At 33.2% G+C, this 16,265-nt stretch overlaps 2 protein-coding genes across 2 annotated transcripts; both read right to left on the bottom strand.

Moving 5' to 3' along the window:
• Nucleotides 1–1,567: 1,567 nt before the first annotated feature.
• LOC105332297 (PSME3-interacting protein) lies at nt 1,568–11,414 on the bottom strand. Its single transcript, XM_066078519.1, has 7 exons — nt 11,267–11,414; nt 5,882–6,010; nt 4,739–4,837; nt 4,101–4,222; nt 3,707–3,837; nt 3,391–3,437; nt 1,568–3,186 (listed from the first exon to the last, which is right to left on the bottom strand). Exons 2-7 carry the CDS (start codon nt 5,991–5,993, stop codon nt 2,981–2,983), a joined length of 717 nt encoding a protein of 238 aa, XP_065934591.1. The 5' UTR covers nt 5,994–6,010; nt 11,267–11,414; the 3' UTR covers nt 1,568–2,980.
• A 1,342-nt stretch (nt 11,415–12,756) lies between these two features.
• On the bottom strand, nt 12,757–16,072 carry LOC136273631 (DNA ligase-like). The gene is made up of 10 exons (XM_066078518.1): nt 15,863–16,072; nt 15,601–15,744; nt 15,152–15,407; nt 14,752–14,946; nt 14,546–14,614; nt 14,168–14,422; nt 13,869–14,049; nt 13,634–13,737; nt 13,419–13,525; nt 12,757–13,307 (listed from the first exon to the last, which is right to left on the bottom strand). Exons 1-10 carry the CDS (start codon nt 15,960–15,962, stop codon nt 13,240–13,242), a joined length of 1,479 nt encoding a protein of 492 aa, XP_065934590.1. The 5' UTR covers nt 15,963–16,072; the 3' UTR covers nt 12,757–13,239.
• Nucleotides 16,073–16,265: the final 193 nt, after the last annotated feature.

Raw genomic sequence — 16,265 nt, 5'->3', positions numbered from 1 at the left:
AATATCCAAGTTCAGTACCTTCTAGATGTTTAAATCACTCATTTTATATTTCTTCGAAAAACAAATAGTGCCACATAAAAATTTTTCTCGTAATTACAAGAAAAGATCTCGTTATTACGAGTTAAAATTACGAGATAAAATATTTTTTATGTGACCCTATCTCCGATTTTTCTCACAAACCGTAGTCTTGCATACCATAACACCAACCTTAATGCGCGACGCTCAAGTTTTCGTGTACCAAATACATGTACAATAGATATTAAAGGACTGTTTGATAGCGATATATAGTCTCGCAAATTCCGCAAAATTTCCTTGCACGCGAATAATAGTTGGTTGATAGTATTTGAGGATAATCATGCACGTGTAAACTGGTCATTTAAATTCTGACTAGACAAAAGTCCTGACTAATGTGAAGAGAGCTTTTGGAATCGACTCTTGCATTCTAAACTAAAGGTCAATATTTAGCAATTAAATTAAATCAAATGTACTTTAGCAAAAGAAGCTATGAATACTTTTCCTCCCATCAAGACAAAACTAAATTTATATTTTATCACTCGGGAAGAGAAATACAGATAAGACAGCCTCTTGACAGTCGATGATAAACAGACATAAATAATCAATTGCTATTGCCCCATCACATCTTTTATGTGCGAATTCTTGGACTCCGAACGACACCGAGGGAAATGCAAACTAATGAAAAGTTTGCAGCTTGTGAAACAACAGGCCAAAAGCGATAAAATCCCATTTCTTTTTTAATACTTTCGCCACTACAGAAGCCTCCAAGTTTTCATACCTCCTTTTTCTCCCTTGATAATTCAGATAGCGATGGTGTCAGCGGTATGGACAATATGGTCCTATCAGTAATATATGTTATTATGAACAAAAAACTTCATAAAGAAAATACTAATAACACCATGTATTATGATTAAATTGCACTAGGGCATTTCTTTTTTCATCGTTTTGTATAAATCGTTATTTGTGGTATAATTAAAAAATGTTCACGAAACGAATTCTTAATTATTAACGCTTTATACTGGTCATTTATTGCCATTGATCCAAAGGAAAAACTTTTGCACGTTTCAATATTTGGACACGTTTAATTCAAAAACACTGTCTGAAAACAGCGAGTACATGTACTAACTACAGATTTAGACATCTTTGTAACACGGGTAGAAGTACTTGGTTGTACCCAAACTCAACTAATCTGTTTTCAAAATCTTCATTAATATTGGTGGATTAAAATCTAAACATCTAAAAATGTTCATGCTTAATATGAGACATACATGTATATATATACATCTATGTGTAGGTATTAAAAATTCTTTTCATACCATAAAGTAAGTTCTAGTAGTAATGGAGTTTTATTAGATTTGTTCTTTTATCAGACTCATGCAGGCATTTAAAATAAGTTTTAAATTGTTTATTCAACTTTTACTACTGGGTTTTTTTGACAATTAATACATGCAGACAGTTAAACTCTTAGTCAATCCCTTTTGTTTGTTTCCCACTCATCTGAAGGATCCATAACTGATGACGATAGAAAGAATAGCGGAGAATAAGAAGGAAGTGACATTCACAAAGAATTTTATTCCTACGCCAAGAATTTTATCAGTTTTACATTTACAAAGATAACAAAAGACAGTCACTTTTACGCATTTACGATGCTAAGATAGCCAGGATTTGAACAAATTAAAAATTCTTCAAAATACCGCATCATATCAACAGTGAACAAGTCATTGTTGTTTATTGTTTATTTTCCCTTATTTGCACTATTTTTTGTAAATTTAATATCTAAACATTTTTCTTTATAATCAAAGTCCTGGCTAGACTAAAGCACACGTAATTTAAATACCATAATGTTTTGCAAGATACTATTATATGTCATATTTTCAGAGACTAGGGGAGAATATACCATTTTAAATGTATGGGGTAGGGATCAAAGATCAGTTTATTTTTTGGGTATCTGTCTATTTGTCATAAGTTTGTGCCCACATTAAATCATTGGAAACAGTTCTCATACTGTCTAAAATAAACATAAACAAATGATGTATATACAAAGTCATGTAGATTTTGAAGATATGTTGAACTATAAATTTTGGGTTTTGTTTTATTTGCATGGCTGGAAGACAACTAAACTAATGCACTGTAAAATTAACACATCACAAATGTAAAAACATGCAAAATAAAAAAGATTTATTGCCATTAAGATTCTTGTTAATTTTAAATTTATTCCCCAACATACCATAAAATCTTGTTATGAATACACCTCATTAATTATAAATATTAATAATTACAATTTTTCATGTTTAAAACATCTTATACTGCTCTTGCTAATCATACCATTGATTGGTTTCATCAATCATTCATGCATATCACTCTATTTCTCGACACAGTTCCACAGCTAAAGTCAATGAATAAGTAATGGTTGATGAACATATTGCATAACTCAATACTCCAAGAAACATTTCAATATTAAGCCAACATTTTGCCAAGACAAAATAGCTCTGAAGGTAGAATTAGCAAGGATGACCATGGTAACATTGCTCCGAATCACATTTAAGGTGTATCATTTAAGGTGGCTGGATGGTCAACAATTCACCAATCACATCTATCTAAAAATTTTAGGGGTGATTTGTTTTAGCCAAAGATTATTTCCAGTATTAAGTAAGGAAAAAAATTCCTTATATTTTAGCTTAGAATATATCCTATATCTTAAAACAAAGCTCGTCCAAAAAAAAGAGGAAAAAAAAGCTCTTCTTCATAAGGAGGTTCATATAGTCTAAATATTTCCATGACCATCCAGCCCTCTTAACATGCTTTCTTTGTATCTCTCAGTCTCAGACCCACACCATGAGGTATCAAATGGTGCATTTTTATCTCAACATGTGAAACTCTTACATCTAAGGCACAATGCCATAGTTTTATTGATATTTTTAATATGATCACAGACTGAGGTAGTCAATGGGTATCCCAGAATGCATCACTCCTGTTCCACCTTGACATAGATTTTGGCTGGAGCAAGCCTAATGTCCACCTCTGAATCACTGCTGGAGCTCTCTGAGTCACTAGTGTCATTGTTGTAGGCACCGAGTCCTGGCAAAATGCCTATCACTGTCGCAGTCTGTAGACCTGTCGCTGTCTGAAGACCCTGTGGTTTAGCTGTTGTAGTCTGCTGGGCTAAAGATTCTGAAAATATCAAGAAGTCTTTAAATATTGTAACAAACACTATAGAGCTCTTTTATGTTTAGAAGTAACAAAGACAAATTCTAGCTATAAAGAATCGAGTAGATCTAAGAGAATGAGAAAAACTGCTGAGGAAAGATAAGTGTTTGTGATATAATAAACAAAGTTAACGTTATCATACCTTAACAATTAATGATTTATTATTACCTTCTGTGGAAAGTTTTCTCTTTTTGCTGTCATCACTTGAGTCGGCACTAAAATGAGCAAAACAAAAGACTTCATCTTTTTGATCAAGTATTCTACATGTTGCCTGTTGAAAACTTTCTCTTTCTACCTTTGTGAAATATATTATTATCACCTAAAGCATCAAACAGCTTAATGAGGCTTGGTGGTCATCGCCATTTTACAGTATTTTTCTACCTTCTAATAAACAAGAGTTTGAAACATCAGGTGGAATAAGATCAATAATTCAACAGAATTCTAGTTACAGTTTTTACTGTGGCAGAGACAGATTGAGCTGTACCTTTTCCTCTTGACGACCCCGGCTAGTAATGCTTGCTGCGACTTCTTGTTCTGTGAGGCACCAATCTGTTGTTTCACTGGTTTCTTGTCTTCTTTCTGTTTGGTGTTCTCTATCTTGTAGACATTTGCTTCGTATCAAAGTCAAGGATTCAATGATATCAACTTAATTACCTAGATTATCACACACTGTGAAATCATTTAAATTCATGGGGTCAAATTTTTGCGGATTGATTCAATTTTGGAAAGCTTTTTGGGGATGTAATTTTATGGATTGCTTGTATGTATGTGTAGAGATGTTTATTAATGGGCAGGGGTAACCACAAAAATTGAGCCCCCCCCCCCCCCCCCCCCCCCCCACACACACACACATTACACATAACATGTAGAAAGGATATTCTAAGTTCTCTGATTACCCGGGCCTCTTCATTGTTTCGAGCTTTCTCTATGGCTATCTGTTGATCTGATACATGGTCCAAGAATGCTACTTCATCTTCCTGTAATCCTTTCACACTGTTTTCTACAATCAAAGTCCATAAAAGTTAATGATTTTGTTATATGGACCATATGTATAAAATTGAATGTCCAATTTGAAATTTTCCTCTGATAACAACACATTTAATTTTTCATTGCTTTTAAAATTTCCTTTTCTTTTTACATTTCTATAGTACTGTTTTAAATAATTGTATCATGCCATTCATTCAAAGCATTTAGTAATTAATATTGCATGACTTTCTCTGAGGATAGCACTACAAGTTCATGTATTGCAGTTGTGTTGTTAACTCAGAGAAAAGCATATTAAGATTTTCCCTAAGCAAAACACTATGAAAACTGTATCATTTTCTCAGAGAAGAGCACTGTGGTTATCTGTTCAAAGCATTCTGGGTATTGTGTGACTCACTCATAGCAAAGCATTGTGGGTATTGTGTGACTCACTCATAGCAAAAGATTGTGGGTATTGTATGACTCATTCAAAGCATTATGGGTATTGCATGACTCACTCATAGCAAAGCATTATGGGTATTGTGAGACTCACTCAGTGCAAACTGGTCCTGATATTCCTGCTCCTTCTTATCCTTTTGCTCCTGTAGGCGCTCATAAAGGGATCTGTTGTCAACTACTTCCTCAGGACATTCTGGAATTAAAGTGTAGCTCATATAAAGAATTGACACAGCAAAGTGATAAATAACCTACCAGTACATTTTCAATGTAACCTAAATAAGATTCTTACAAGGCAAGATAATTTTATCATGTGGCATCAAATTATATTTCATACTTTTCTGTAAACAAGATGACTTGAATTTGATTTTAATGATCTTTGTTCTGATTTCGAGTCATACTTGCGTAAGAGATTTAACATGGAATGATATAACACCCACATGCATCTGGGAAAGCTAGAATTTTGCTGTCTATAGACAGATGATTTGATTCATACAACTTTGATTTAGGGACTTTTACTGGTAATTTTGCCCTTGCGTCTAGAAAGTAAACCTATTCTCCTATAAAAAAGGGCAACATTTATCACAAAATATCTTTGCTTCAAAAGTTCTTCAACTAACAAAACTTGGAGAGCTTAACTTGATAATTCCTTTATCCCCTCCCAAAAGTATAAAAATCCAAACATTCAGAAAAGATGATAGAGAAGAAGAGATGACTATGGGGCACCCACATCATAATGTGGCGTCCTCATAAAGTAATAAAGACACAACGAGGAATCAATACACTGGCACATTCAACTGCTTTGTTATGACCTTGACGAGACTGACATCTGTATAAACCAGTCTTTTCTAAGTAGATACAGGTGCAAATTTGCTGTACTGATATCTGCACAATATATGACAAGTATCTCTGATATTCAGATAATTAATATGCTGATCCATTATTTTTTTTTATGTGAATTTACTAAGTTTAGATGGATTTTCTGGGGTGATCTGGACCCCCCCTCCCTTCCTCCTTAGATCTGTGCATGTAATTCAACCCTGTATGGAGTCAAAATCTCTTTCAGATAAATAAATAGTACCAAACATGTTAATGATGATATAAAAAAAATTTTTGGGGATAAAACCTATCAAGTCAATGAAGAACATGTTTCCCTAACTGTTCCTTTTCTGTATGAAGTTTTATAACTTCCATGAGCATTTTCCAGAATGTCTACAGACAGAAAATGATGGCAGTATACCAATAGGATCCTCCGGTTGCCTCTTCTTCTCCCACTCCTCTTGTCTTCGCTTCCTCTTCTCATCCAGGGTATCCTGGGTAACGAACCTCATTGACAGGTCTGAGGAAGTCATCTCGAGAATTACAGGGCCTGTAGACATAATATTAATTATAAATAGCTCAGTCTAATATATTAAACATAAGATTAAGTCATACTCGTTATGAACAGAAATACATGTCCATATATATACCGTACATTGTATGTGTTTTTGTAATTCAACCACGCAAAAAAAAATTTTGATTAATGTTAGTACTGTAACACACAAGAAAATAACGCTGAAACTTACACTATAAACATTGTGTTATTCATATTTGCTTTTCAATGTGTTTATTGAATTTTGCAGAAAACACATATAAATGTATTAAAAATTCAACACTTGTTGAAATAGGAGAGTCAAATTACCCAGGTAACAGATCTGTACATTGTATTTATATCTCAGCTTTTAATGATTTTTCTAAACACTTGAACCATTTTCAAATTCTGTCAACATTAATCAAATGGATTTTTCTAGTTTACCCAACATAAATGTAATACATATATTTGCACAGTGTACTGAAAAGCAAACATCTAACTCAACCTTCCTTATATTAATAACAGCATTTTTATGTGCACATATTTGTTTTCAAACATCCGATATATAATTATATATCCTCCTACTGGAAGCTCTACTATCTTACTCTACAATGATAAAGAGACCAGGAACAAAATTCTTCTCAGTTCCATTTTCAATTTTTTGTGCTTATTTTGTGGATTATATGACATTGTATAGTGTAAATCTATTACATGTAATGCAATAAATGCACTTATGCAACCAAAGACCATCCTCTGATAACATGATGCTGCGCAATTCCTTATTTCAGTTTTTATCCTTTCCCGGTGCTTTCAATATAAATATCTGTCAGCTTAAGTTGTGAAAATGGAGAAAACAGTGAAGATTAATAATCTGTGTGACACACAAGGTTCGAATCAAATTAATCAAAGACTGCAAATAGTGGTCATATGAAAACTTCCGATTTCTCTCCGTGTTATTATTAAATTATAACTGCCTCACTTCTCTGCTGAGAGCCTCAGAGTTTGTTCAAGCATTTGAGAGTCATCCTTATCATTTAGTGACACGCTGCTAATGATTTATATGGAGGGCAGGCACAGAGTGCATCAACGGTGCTGAAGTATTTGGCTACATTGACCAAAGGTGTCCCGAAAGACTAAGAAGATGACATATTCGGGAGCAGATGATGCATTAATATAATTCTCAATACTGCCATGGTAGAATTGATAAATTGCTTATGGAAATGACCCTGACTACAGTATATTGATTCCTGAAAGCCGAAACTTTACTCAGTCATGAAATTGGAAATTGGGAGAAAGCTAGCTCCTCTCAATTCTTCCCCAAAATGCCTTACTAATACCATAGAGACATCTACATACTATAACATCAATAGTATGGATACACCGAAGCTTGACTGATACATGTAAAATGGCCAAATAAGGAGTCAAAATATTTCCAGCGTCAAAATTGAAATCTGAACTGGCTCTTGCAGCTTCATGTATGTAACATAAAGATCCATAATATTCTATGTACACTTACTCTTTTCCTCAAGTTTGAAAAAATATATAAAATGGTTAAGATAAACAGCATAATGAATTCTTTGTTATTTTGTTTGGGCATGGTGTTTGGGATTATTACAGAAAAATTATAAATGCATTAGCTTGTTATGAGAATTTTTTCTGATTTTTTTAGATCTTCAGTGCACAATCATAATGCACACAGATGTATGACACAACAAAGAAAGATATTATTGCTTTAAAAATTGTAGGGTACATGCGCGGATCCAGAAAATTTTTCCAGGGGGGGTCCGAAGGATAATTGTGTTTGCCAGGGGGGGTCCGAGGCATATTTTCGCGATAATTTTACTATGTAAATTTAATAAATTTTCATTTTCCAGGGGGGGTCGGGACCCCCCCAGCCCCCCCTCTAGATCCGCGCATGGGGTAGATATGTACAAAATCAGCAAAAAAAAAGTAGTTCAAATATAGACACTTTGTCAAATGATCCAACCAGTATAATTATTTATAGAAAGAGAAGATATGAACATGTATATGATTACAATAAAGTTTTCCATGAGTTTTAAAGAGGAGACTCCTTTTTGAGTTAAGATTATTTAGAATCCAAAATAAACCATAAAATGCACTGGATTTATTGATCCTTGCAAAAGGGGAATAACTTGAATTTGTTGTCAGACTTGCTTACAGTTATATATCCTAATGACTTTAATTAAAGCTGTGTTAAATAACCATACAATTCAATGAATTATTTACATGCATCATGAAATAGAATAATTACTCTAAACAGGTGGATAGACATGAATAAATTTTATCATTGCTGTTCACTGTTTTGTTTAGTGTGTGGAAAATCTAGTGGTAGATTGTGAATGTTGCTATATTGTGATATAGTCAAATAAAGATTTCCTTGCACTTTGTTCTTTTAATTTTATTGAAAAATATTTTATCAACATGCACTGTTTAATTACATTATTGTTAACATGCTGTTTTATGCATTTTTTTTATTTTTCAACCTGCTGTGATTATTTGCTGCATATTATAAAAAGCATGTGCCCAGTATAAGGAGGCATAATAAAGAAGGATGACATAGATCAATTTTTAAAAGCATATTGCTTTCCCTCTTCAGATAGACTGATGAAAAAGTAGCAGAATCAAGATACAGTATTCTAAAACTGTTAAAGCATCATCATTTGTCATTTGCAGGTGTACATGTATTATTCATTTAATTTATTACCCACCTACTGATGCAAACTTTAATCATTAAGCAGGGAGAAGACAAGCAAGTCTGCCTTATTCTGTCCATTATCGGGTATTTAGCACAGATCATGAGTCTTTATGTGCAAACGAAAATGACAGAAAAATGAATTTGTCCTCATCTTTTTACCATTACATAGGAGCAGAGTATGTGCATCATTAACGTCTGTCTAAATGTCTAACTATCAATCCCCTTCTATAAAGGCAGACTATCATTTACATATAGCTGCTATAAGGGCCATGTTCCTACATTGTTAATCAATAGCACAAAAAACATAACTATGTCTGACATGACTGGCATTTATTGAGTTTAACTGAGACTATGATAATTTATGACTAAACACTGAATTTCCACATTAAAATTTCTGTCTGTCATTCCTTGCACATATTTTATTGTATATATAATATACAAAAGTTTCAGACACAAGTTCTTGCAACTTACTAGGTTCTCACCCTTTCAGTCATTATCAGATTATTTTAACTAATGTTAAAATGTAACATTCATAAGTGAAGGCATTTACCACACCTTTGAAATCAACAAAACATATCTGAACTAACAGCCAAGATTTTCACAACAGTGATATAATTGGCAAAATGGAAGGTCGCATTGAGATACTTGCAGACTGCACAGGTTGTTAAATCTTGTAAAGCATCTCATATAGGGGCAGATTTACAAGTCTTATTATTATTAGTCAGCAGGCTCTACCAGTGAAATCAATAAGAACTATAGTCTTTTATATTGCTGTCTTTCAGTCTGTATCTTAGTCATTCTGTCCCAACTTTGTTTTCCATATTTTTTTTCATTACGGTTCAGTGAATTTATTTGCTGTGTAAAAAGCTTCATAATAGGAGAAATACAGATCACACTTGACTTTGGTTACTTTTATCAACTGGTATTTAAGTAAATAATTACATGTATGAAGTGTTCCTCATCATTATGTTCGCGTTAATGCTACTTTCAGTCAGACTGAGTGTTTGAATATAATGAAGTTGAGAAAAGAGAAAATGGAAATTTGTCATGCATATCCAACTGTACCATTTTTTTCAACACAGCAAATACTACTTATTATGTTTGACTTTCATTCCTTTTTAAAAACAATCATTAAACTTATTAGTTTTTAAACCTCTCTCCTATTTTTGATTGGATTAGGGCAATGCTCAATCAGTTTGAACTGAAGTTAGTGTAGGGAAAAAAAAAGAAGACCGTAAATAATGCTGTAGATCAATCCATTTTGCGCATAGAAGTTTTTATATTATGCTTTAATTAAATACCAGTATATCTTTGGAGAGATAACATGAAATTAGCAGCGGAATAAGACCTTGTCAAATTCACGTATCATCAAACTATCACCCAATATCCTCTGTCCAATCCACTTAGAGTTCTTATTGGTGATTCATGTGTGCAGGGGAAACACTCATCAGCATAACTTTTTATAGCTTCTCTACTACTGAACCCAAGAGGACTTATCTTTTAATCTGTTTGGCACATAAAACAATATATCCTTCAAAAACAGGGAGTGATGGTAGGGGACATGTATTGCTTAAGAGATAACTAGAATTTTTTTTTTATTTTATGAGATATAAATTATTAAAGAGTAATGTTTATCATAATTTTCATCAGACTATTAAAGTGTTAAAAATTCAAATACATGAAGTTAAAATATTGCATACATGAAAGAGTTATCCCTCTTTGGTTTTACTTTTCTCAAGAACCCGTTACCAGGGTTGTCTCTAAAAATTGTAGTAGAAAGAAGAAATAAAAAAGTAGAAGGGGGTCTGGGGGTCTAGCTTATAGCTAGATTGTATTTGGAATGCAAAAGTAGCCGGGTAAATAAATCACTTTAGGCGGGGGAATTCCCTGCCCCCCGGGTCTTAACAGCAGGTCTAAAAACAGCATTTGACATCCCTGAGTTACAGTCAGAAATTTTTTATAATAGGTATTTTGGTATTTTTTAAAAGCATCATTTTTGGTGTTTTCAATGGGCATCTCAGTATATCACGGGCATTTCAGTAATTCTGTGGCCAGAAATTAGTCCTGACTTTAGCCAGGACTAATATTTGGCCATATATGTACTCCCGGATCCCTCATTTAAAATACATTAGTCAATAACGAGAAAATAAAAAATTACATGTAGTGTATGTGACTGTATACTGAACTGGTAGCAAAATAAGTGAATATCGCTTGTTTTTACTGAGAAAACTCTGAAATTTAAAGTGCTTTTTTTTAGGTGTTTTGCAAATACACAAGCCTGACACGGTCACCACAGCGAATTCTTTTTACATGTCCTGCTGCGACCAAACATCATAAATATTAGATACGTGTTATTGACAAGGCACTGCCTGGTAGAATATTCAAGCCTTAATATAAACATATGCCTGTAAACATGTATAAATTCCCATCACCTGGGATCAGCATCCGTGTAAAAATCTTATTACCGGTAAATCTTGAATCAACGGCGTATTAACTAAGTATAAGCTGATAAGAGTTCTTGCAAAAAGATTATCAGGTGGTAACACGCAGATGCTTACCAAGAACGATAGTTTGTAGTTGAGGCTTTTCTCTTATGATGTAAGATCAACGTTAAATTAAATTATGACAGTTTCTCTTGTTCTTTCTCCTGCTAAAACATTTTCATGACCGAGAACGTGAAAATATCGGGCCTGCGCAATGGATACTTTCAATTTAAACAAATGACGACTGCAGTCGCCTAAAAATGACGAGCGAGGAAACCACGATGAGCGAAAACTTTGTGGAGGATGGCAAAAATAAAACAAAATTGTTTTGTGAAAGATGTAACTCTACTGTTCTCTTGCCAATGAAGGCAGTATATTGTGAAGTTGAGGTAATTTTAGCTGATTTTAGTTGAGGGGCCTAAAGGTTGGAGCATGCAATAACTGAATAAGAAAATCTGTAAATTGTTTGTTTTTTCTTATTGGTTTTTTGTTGTTCCTTTTTTGTAAAGTATTTCATTATATCTACAGAATACACACACAACCTAGACACAGAAAGACAACATTTCAATAAGAGTCGATAGGCGTATATTTTTTTTATGGTGCATTAAATTTGACTTTTCTGTACTGAAATTGCAACTTACAGACAAATAAGTTCCTAAAATTTTTCAAATTAAGATATACATATTTCAAGTATTATGACAAAGAAATAGTTCTAAATTACTGTTAATTACATCATTTAATAAACATGATTAATTAGGTGACTTTTCTGCACTAATAGAATTTTATTCTGACATTAGAGATTCAACAAGCAATGGTATTAAATATTTAAAAAAAAAAGTCTTTAGGTTTTATTTATTGTGAGCTACAATCTTTTAAAAGGTAGTAACTCCAGAAAAGTTTCTACAAATTGTTTTTATAATTCATAAATTAAAAACAGTGAGAATTGTCCAATCAATCAGCATACCTCGGCATTCCTCGCAGATTTTAATGTCACCCCTTTGGGTGAACTTTAACAACATAAATAAGTGCCTATGTTTACAATGGTAGCAAATATGTTTTGTTTTTGACAAACATTACAGTAATTGTACATGAAATTAAGAATTCTCAAAGCTGAAATACCACTATGCAGTTACATAAATGTGATTTTCAATACCAAAGTTTTTTTTTTATAAAGATTTAATGTACGCAATTTTTAATTTGTGTTTTCTCTTTCAGTTTTTCTTGCCTCACATGAAGAAAAAAACTGATGGAACCTCAGAAACAGGGGAGACACTCAAGAAGTACTGGAAAGTTGATGATATGTTTGAATTCGAAAACTTGGGTTTTACAAACACTGTTGAAACAATAAAATATCTCATCTGTGCAGACTGTGAAATTGGACCAATTGGATGGCATGACATAAATGACAAGAAGGCTTTCTATATTGCCCTAGATCGTGTTAAACATGCAGATTAAGTGTATGTAAATCATGCCATTCTTTATGGGACCATATGTTTGACAAACTCTTCTTCAAACAAAACAAAATTGTCATGTTAAAATTGTTGTTTCAAAAGTTGTATTTAAAATTGTACTTTTTTCCTTTACATGCAAGTACATGTACTTGTATATCTGTTTAAATGATCTATTGTTCATTCTTGGAAACAACAAACATCTTTTTAGTTTCAACAACTATGGAATTTTATTACTAAAATATTATAAAACAATGTAAAACATAATATAGAATAAAAAAATAAATTATAAATGAGTTAAAACACTGTATAAATGATGAAAGAAATGTTATAAAATGTAAGAAATTCTAAGAGTATAAAATAATCACAGAATGAGATTGTTCACTATTGCACACAATATTTCAATGGTATCACGTGGATTTCAGTATCAAAGTTCAAGTCTATTTATGGGAGAGAATAGTTTTTGGTCAATGTCATGGGATTTTTTTTGTTTGAACATATTTTATTGTATATATAATATACAAAGGGTTAGAACACAAGTTCTTGATTTTCTTTGGAGCTGCCTTTTAATTTTTTTTTCCTGTCTTAGGGTCTCTTCATTTATTCATCCTCCTTGACTATCTTGGGTAGTACGGCATCCTTTGGTTTATCCATGTCTATTCTCACTCCTACAATAAACATACCGATTGAAATACCGGTAAAGTACATGTGACTACGTCAAGCATGAAAGAATATAATTGAATAATAGTTGATCATTTTAATGATAGTTTAGTACATACCTAAATAGGAAGGAAACCTTGGTGTTCCAGAATTTGTGTACTCTTGGAATTTATATGTGATGATAGAACCTATTTTGGGTGGACGGTTATGATCTTTGTCGGTCAATCTGCAAGTATAGAATGAATAATTAGGTTATAGTGGATGATTGGTCAGTAATGGCATATGATGCAAATTTCTTTTAGATGAAAGATTTACATAAAAAATAAATGCTTACCCTGATCCAACAGAAAAGAGTTTTCCATTTGCCATCTTGCACCTGAGTGCTCCCACTTTTCCTTGGAAACGACCTTTGCCAGGGTCATATCCAACTACAACAGCCTGAAAATATAGAGTGATAAAAAAAAATATATTTTTCAGTTCCATTTCAAAAGTTTATCCCTGCATAGATCTACATGTATATCAATGTCAAATTTATAAAGGTATAACTTTAAAAAAAATTATTGACATACCTCAGCATCATAGAAGGTTTTGATTTTGAGCAATGTATTAGACCGCCTTCTTTCATATGTGGAGCCAGGCTCTCGAATCATGAGGCCCTCCCCACCAAGGCTAATCACTCGCTTCAATTCATCATCAATGTGTTTTTTCCCAGTGCATTTTTCTTGTTTGCAATAAATTGCATAGTCTGGACTGTAAATAAAGAAGACATACAAAGCTAGTACATTGTAATAGAGAAAATCTTTAAGCTACTATAGAAATATTTAGAATCTAAAGGCTGAGCCAAGATATAAAATTGATATTTACTCACCTGACTTCATCAAAGTAGTCTCTGATTGCTTTCATCCTCTTTTCGAATGGTTCCTTTTGTAGACTGGGAGCATCAAACACGTGGTACTTGATTTTCTTCCACTGATCGCACTCGGGAGTCTTCACTATGCTGACAGTGCTCTGAAACATTTTTCTGCCCCCAAACAGTTCTCCATCTAGGTGCAGATCTGTGGGTAGGTCTTTTGTGAACCACTTAGGAGCATAGAAAGGGTTGCCAAGGCGAGAGTAAAAACATCTGAAATTAGAAAAATTTTATGTCGGCAAGATTGTTTATACCTGGTACATGTATCTTGGATATACCTTCAAGTATAATGTGTGAAAATGTGATTACTTTCATATATGTTTAGATATAACTTACTTTCCATTCCAAAAAGCTCTGACTCCATCTAATTTTTCACTGATCCACCAATTAACTGGATTGTTCTTTCTGTAAAATCATTATTAAATTATATAAGTATACAGGAATTTTCAAAATGCAACCTGTATATGTAATCACAATTATCAAATTTGCTCAGTCTTATTCATGCATTGACCTATAATAGTCTGACACAAAATAAAACTCACTTTTCATCATATTTGTTGGCTAACAAAAGACTTATGCTGATATGCGAGAATCTTTTAGAAGGCTCTAGGGCTACTTTTTTGTCAGCTGGTAATTTTCCGACTCTATTTTTTTCAAACTCGTCTCCAAGATAGTCTCTTAGATGTCTGCATGTTCTTTTGTTGGGTGCATTTTTCTGCACTTTCCATCCAATACACCTGGATGATAAAACCAGAAATTAATACATAATAATTGGATACCAATAGCAAAGCAATATGCATTTTTAATTTAGTTTTATGAATTATGTTGTGTATAGTACTGAACAATAAAATATAAAATCACATATTTTGTATTATGGTCAGTATTTTAACAAAAAGTTCAATATTTTAGCTTTATTACAAGTACCGGTATTTAGAATCTTACGTGCAAGTGTAGTGGCTTCCAATTCTCTTCAGTCTGTATCCCCCTGTTATGGATTTTTCCTCCCCATCTTCAATTTTGTTCTCTGCCTTGGGTCGCTTTTTCTTCTGTGGTGGACCATCAGCTGGGTGCCTAAATTGCTTGAGGTGGTTGGGGTCCTTCCTGTAACACTTCTCCCAGTAGGTACAGTCTGGGCGGTCATCCTCAGCTGCTGGGGATGTGGAGGGACCTGCATCATCACTACTTGCTGAGGGTTTGGCTTCCTGTAATGAGAAAAAAAAATTGTAAAAAAAATCATTTTATTGCTCTATAAATAATTAATATTGTTAGAAAGTTAATTGTAATTAAAAATATTTTAAAGTTTTTATAAGTCTTTCGGTAATTATATTCTGTAAAGGACATGTTTAGAAGAGGATTAAATTTTATTTGTGATTATTTTTGTTTAAATTAACTTGCCATGCTGACAGTACGAGATCTCAGTTTCTTTAGTGTAGGTCGGCTATCATCAACATCCATATCGTTTACAATGCTCAGCTCATGGGTTCGCTGTCTCTTCAGCTTAGATGTTTTTGGCTCATTCTCTTCAATTTCTGTGTCTGCAAATATTAAATTAGTGTATTATTATTTTGATTGTTTAATTATTTCTATTTTAATAAATTTGATTGATTCAAATTCACAAGAATGTCAACAAATGAGCAAGAAATTGTTATATACCAGTGTCTCCATCCTCCTCGGGATGAAGGAAGTTTTTCTTGTGATCTTTGTCTTTTCTGTAGCATTTTTCTCCATATTTGCATTTTGGTTTTGATGCCATTTTCCTCTCACTTTGTGCGATTATCCGTTATGGTTTTATATGAAACTAACCGGTCGTTTTATACCTTGTAGATTCGCGAGTCTACACCTGTCACTGACACGCCCACGTAAATGTAAACAAAAGCTCTCTAGGTTATTCATTCCATTTTAAGCGGAAACTCTAGAGGAGTTCCAAGAAATGTTAATATAAGACTGGCAATCGAGTCATAGGAGACTTGCGCACAGACTGGCAAGTACAGACTAGCGATCAACGGGCACTGGGTTACGGTTTTTCCAAATATGCAATAAAATTTGTAACCGTATA

The sequence above is a fragment of the Magallana gigas genome, chromosome 3, assembly GCF_963853765.1.
Source record: "Magallana gigas chromosome 3, xbMagGiga1.1, whole genome shotgun sequence".
Taxonomy (NCBI): domain Eukaryota; kingdom Metazoa; phylum Mollusca; class Bivalvia; order Ostreida; family Ostreidae; genus Magallana; species Magallana gigas.
The sequence above is the reverse complement of the archived record's forward strand: the minus strand, read 5'-3'. Positions and strand labels throughout refer to the sequence as shown.

Coding starts and splice junctions, on each gene's coding strand:
- LOC105332297 (XM_066078519.1), bottom strand. CDS start 5,993: ATGACTTCCTCAGACCTGTCAATGAGGTTCGTTACCCAGGATACCCTG. Junction 4,838..5,881: donor GCAACCGGAGGATCCTATTG/GTATACTGCCAT, acceptor CTTTAATTCCAG/AATGTCCTGAGGAAGTAGTT. Junction 3,187..3,390: donor GAGAAAACTTTCCACAGAAG/GTAATAATAAAT, acceptor TGATATTTTCAG/AATCTTTAGCCCAGCAGACT.
- LOC136273631 (XM_066078518.1), bottom strand. CDS start 15,962: ATGGCATCAAAACCAAAATGCAAATATGGAGAAAAATGCTACAGAAAA. Junction 15,745..15,862: donor CGAGGAGGATGGAGACACTG/GTATATAACAAT, acceptor TAATATTTGCAG/ACACAGAAATTGAAGAGAAT. Junction 13,526..13,633: donor CTCTTTTCTGTTGGATCAGG/GTAAGCATTTAT, acceptor CTATACTTGCAG/ATTGACCGACAAAGATCATA.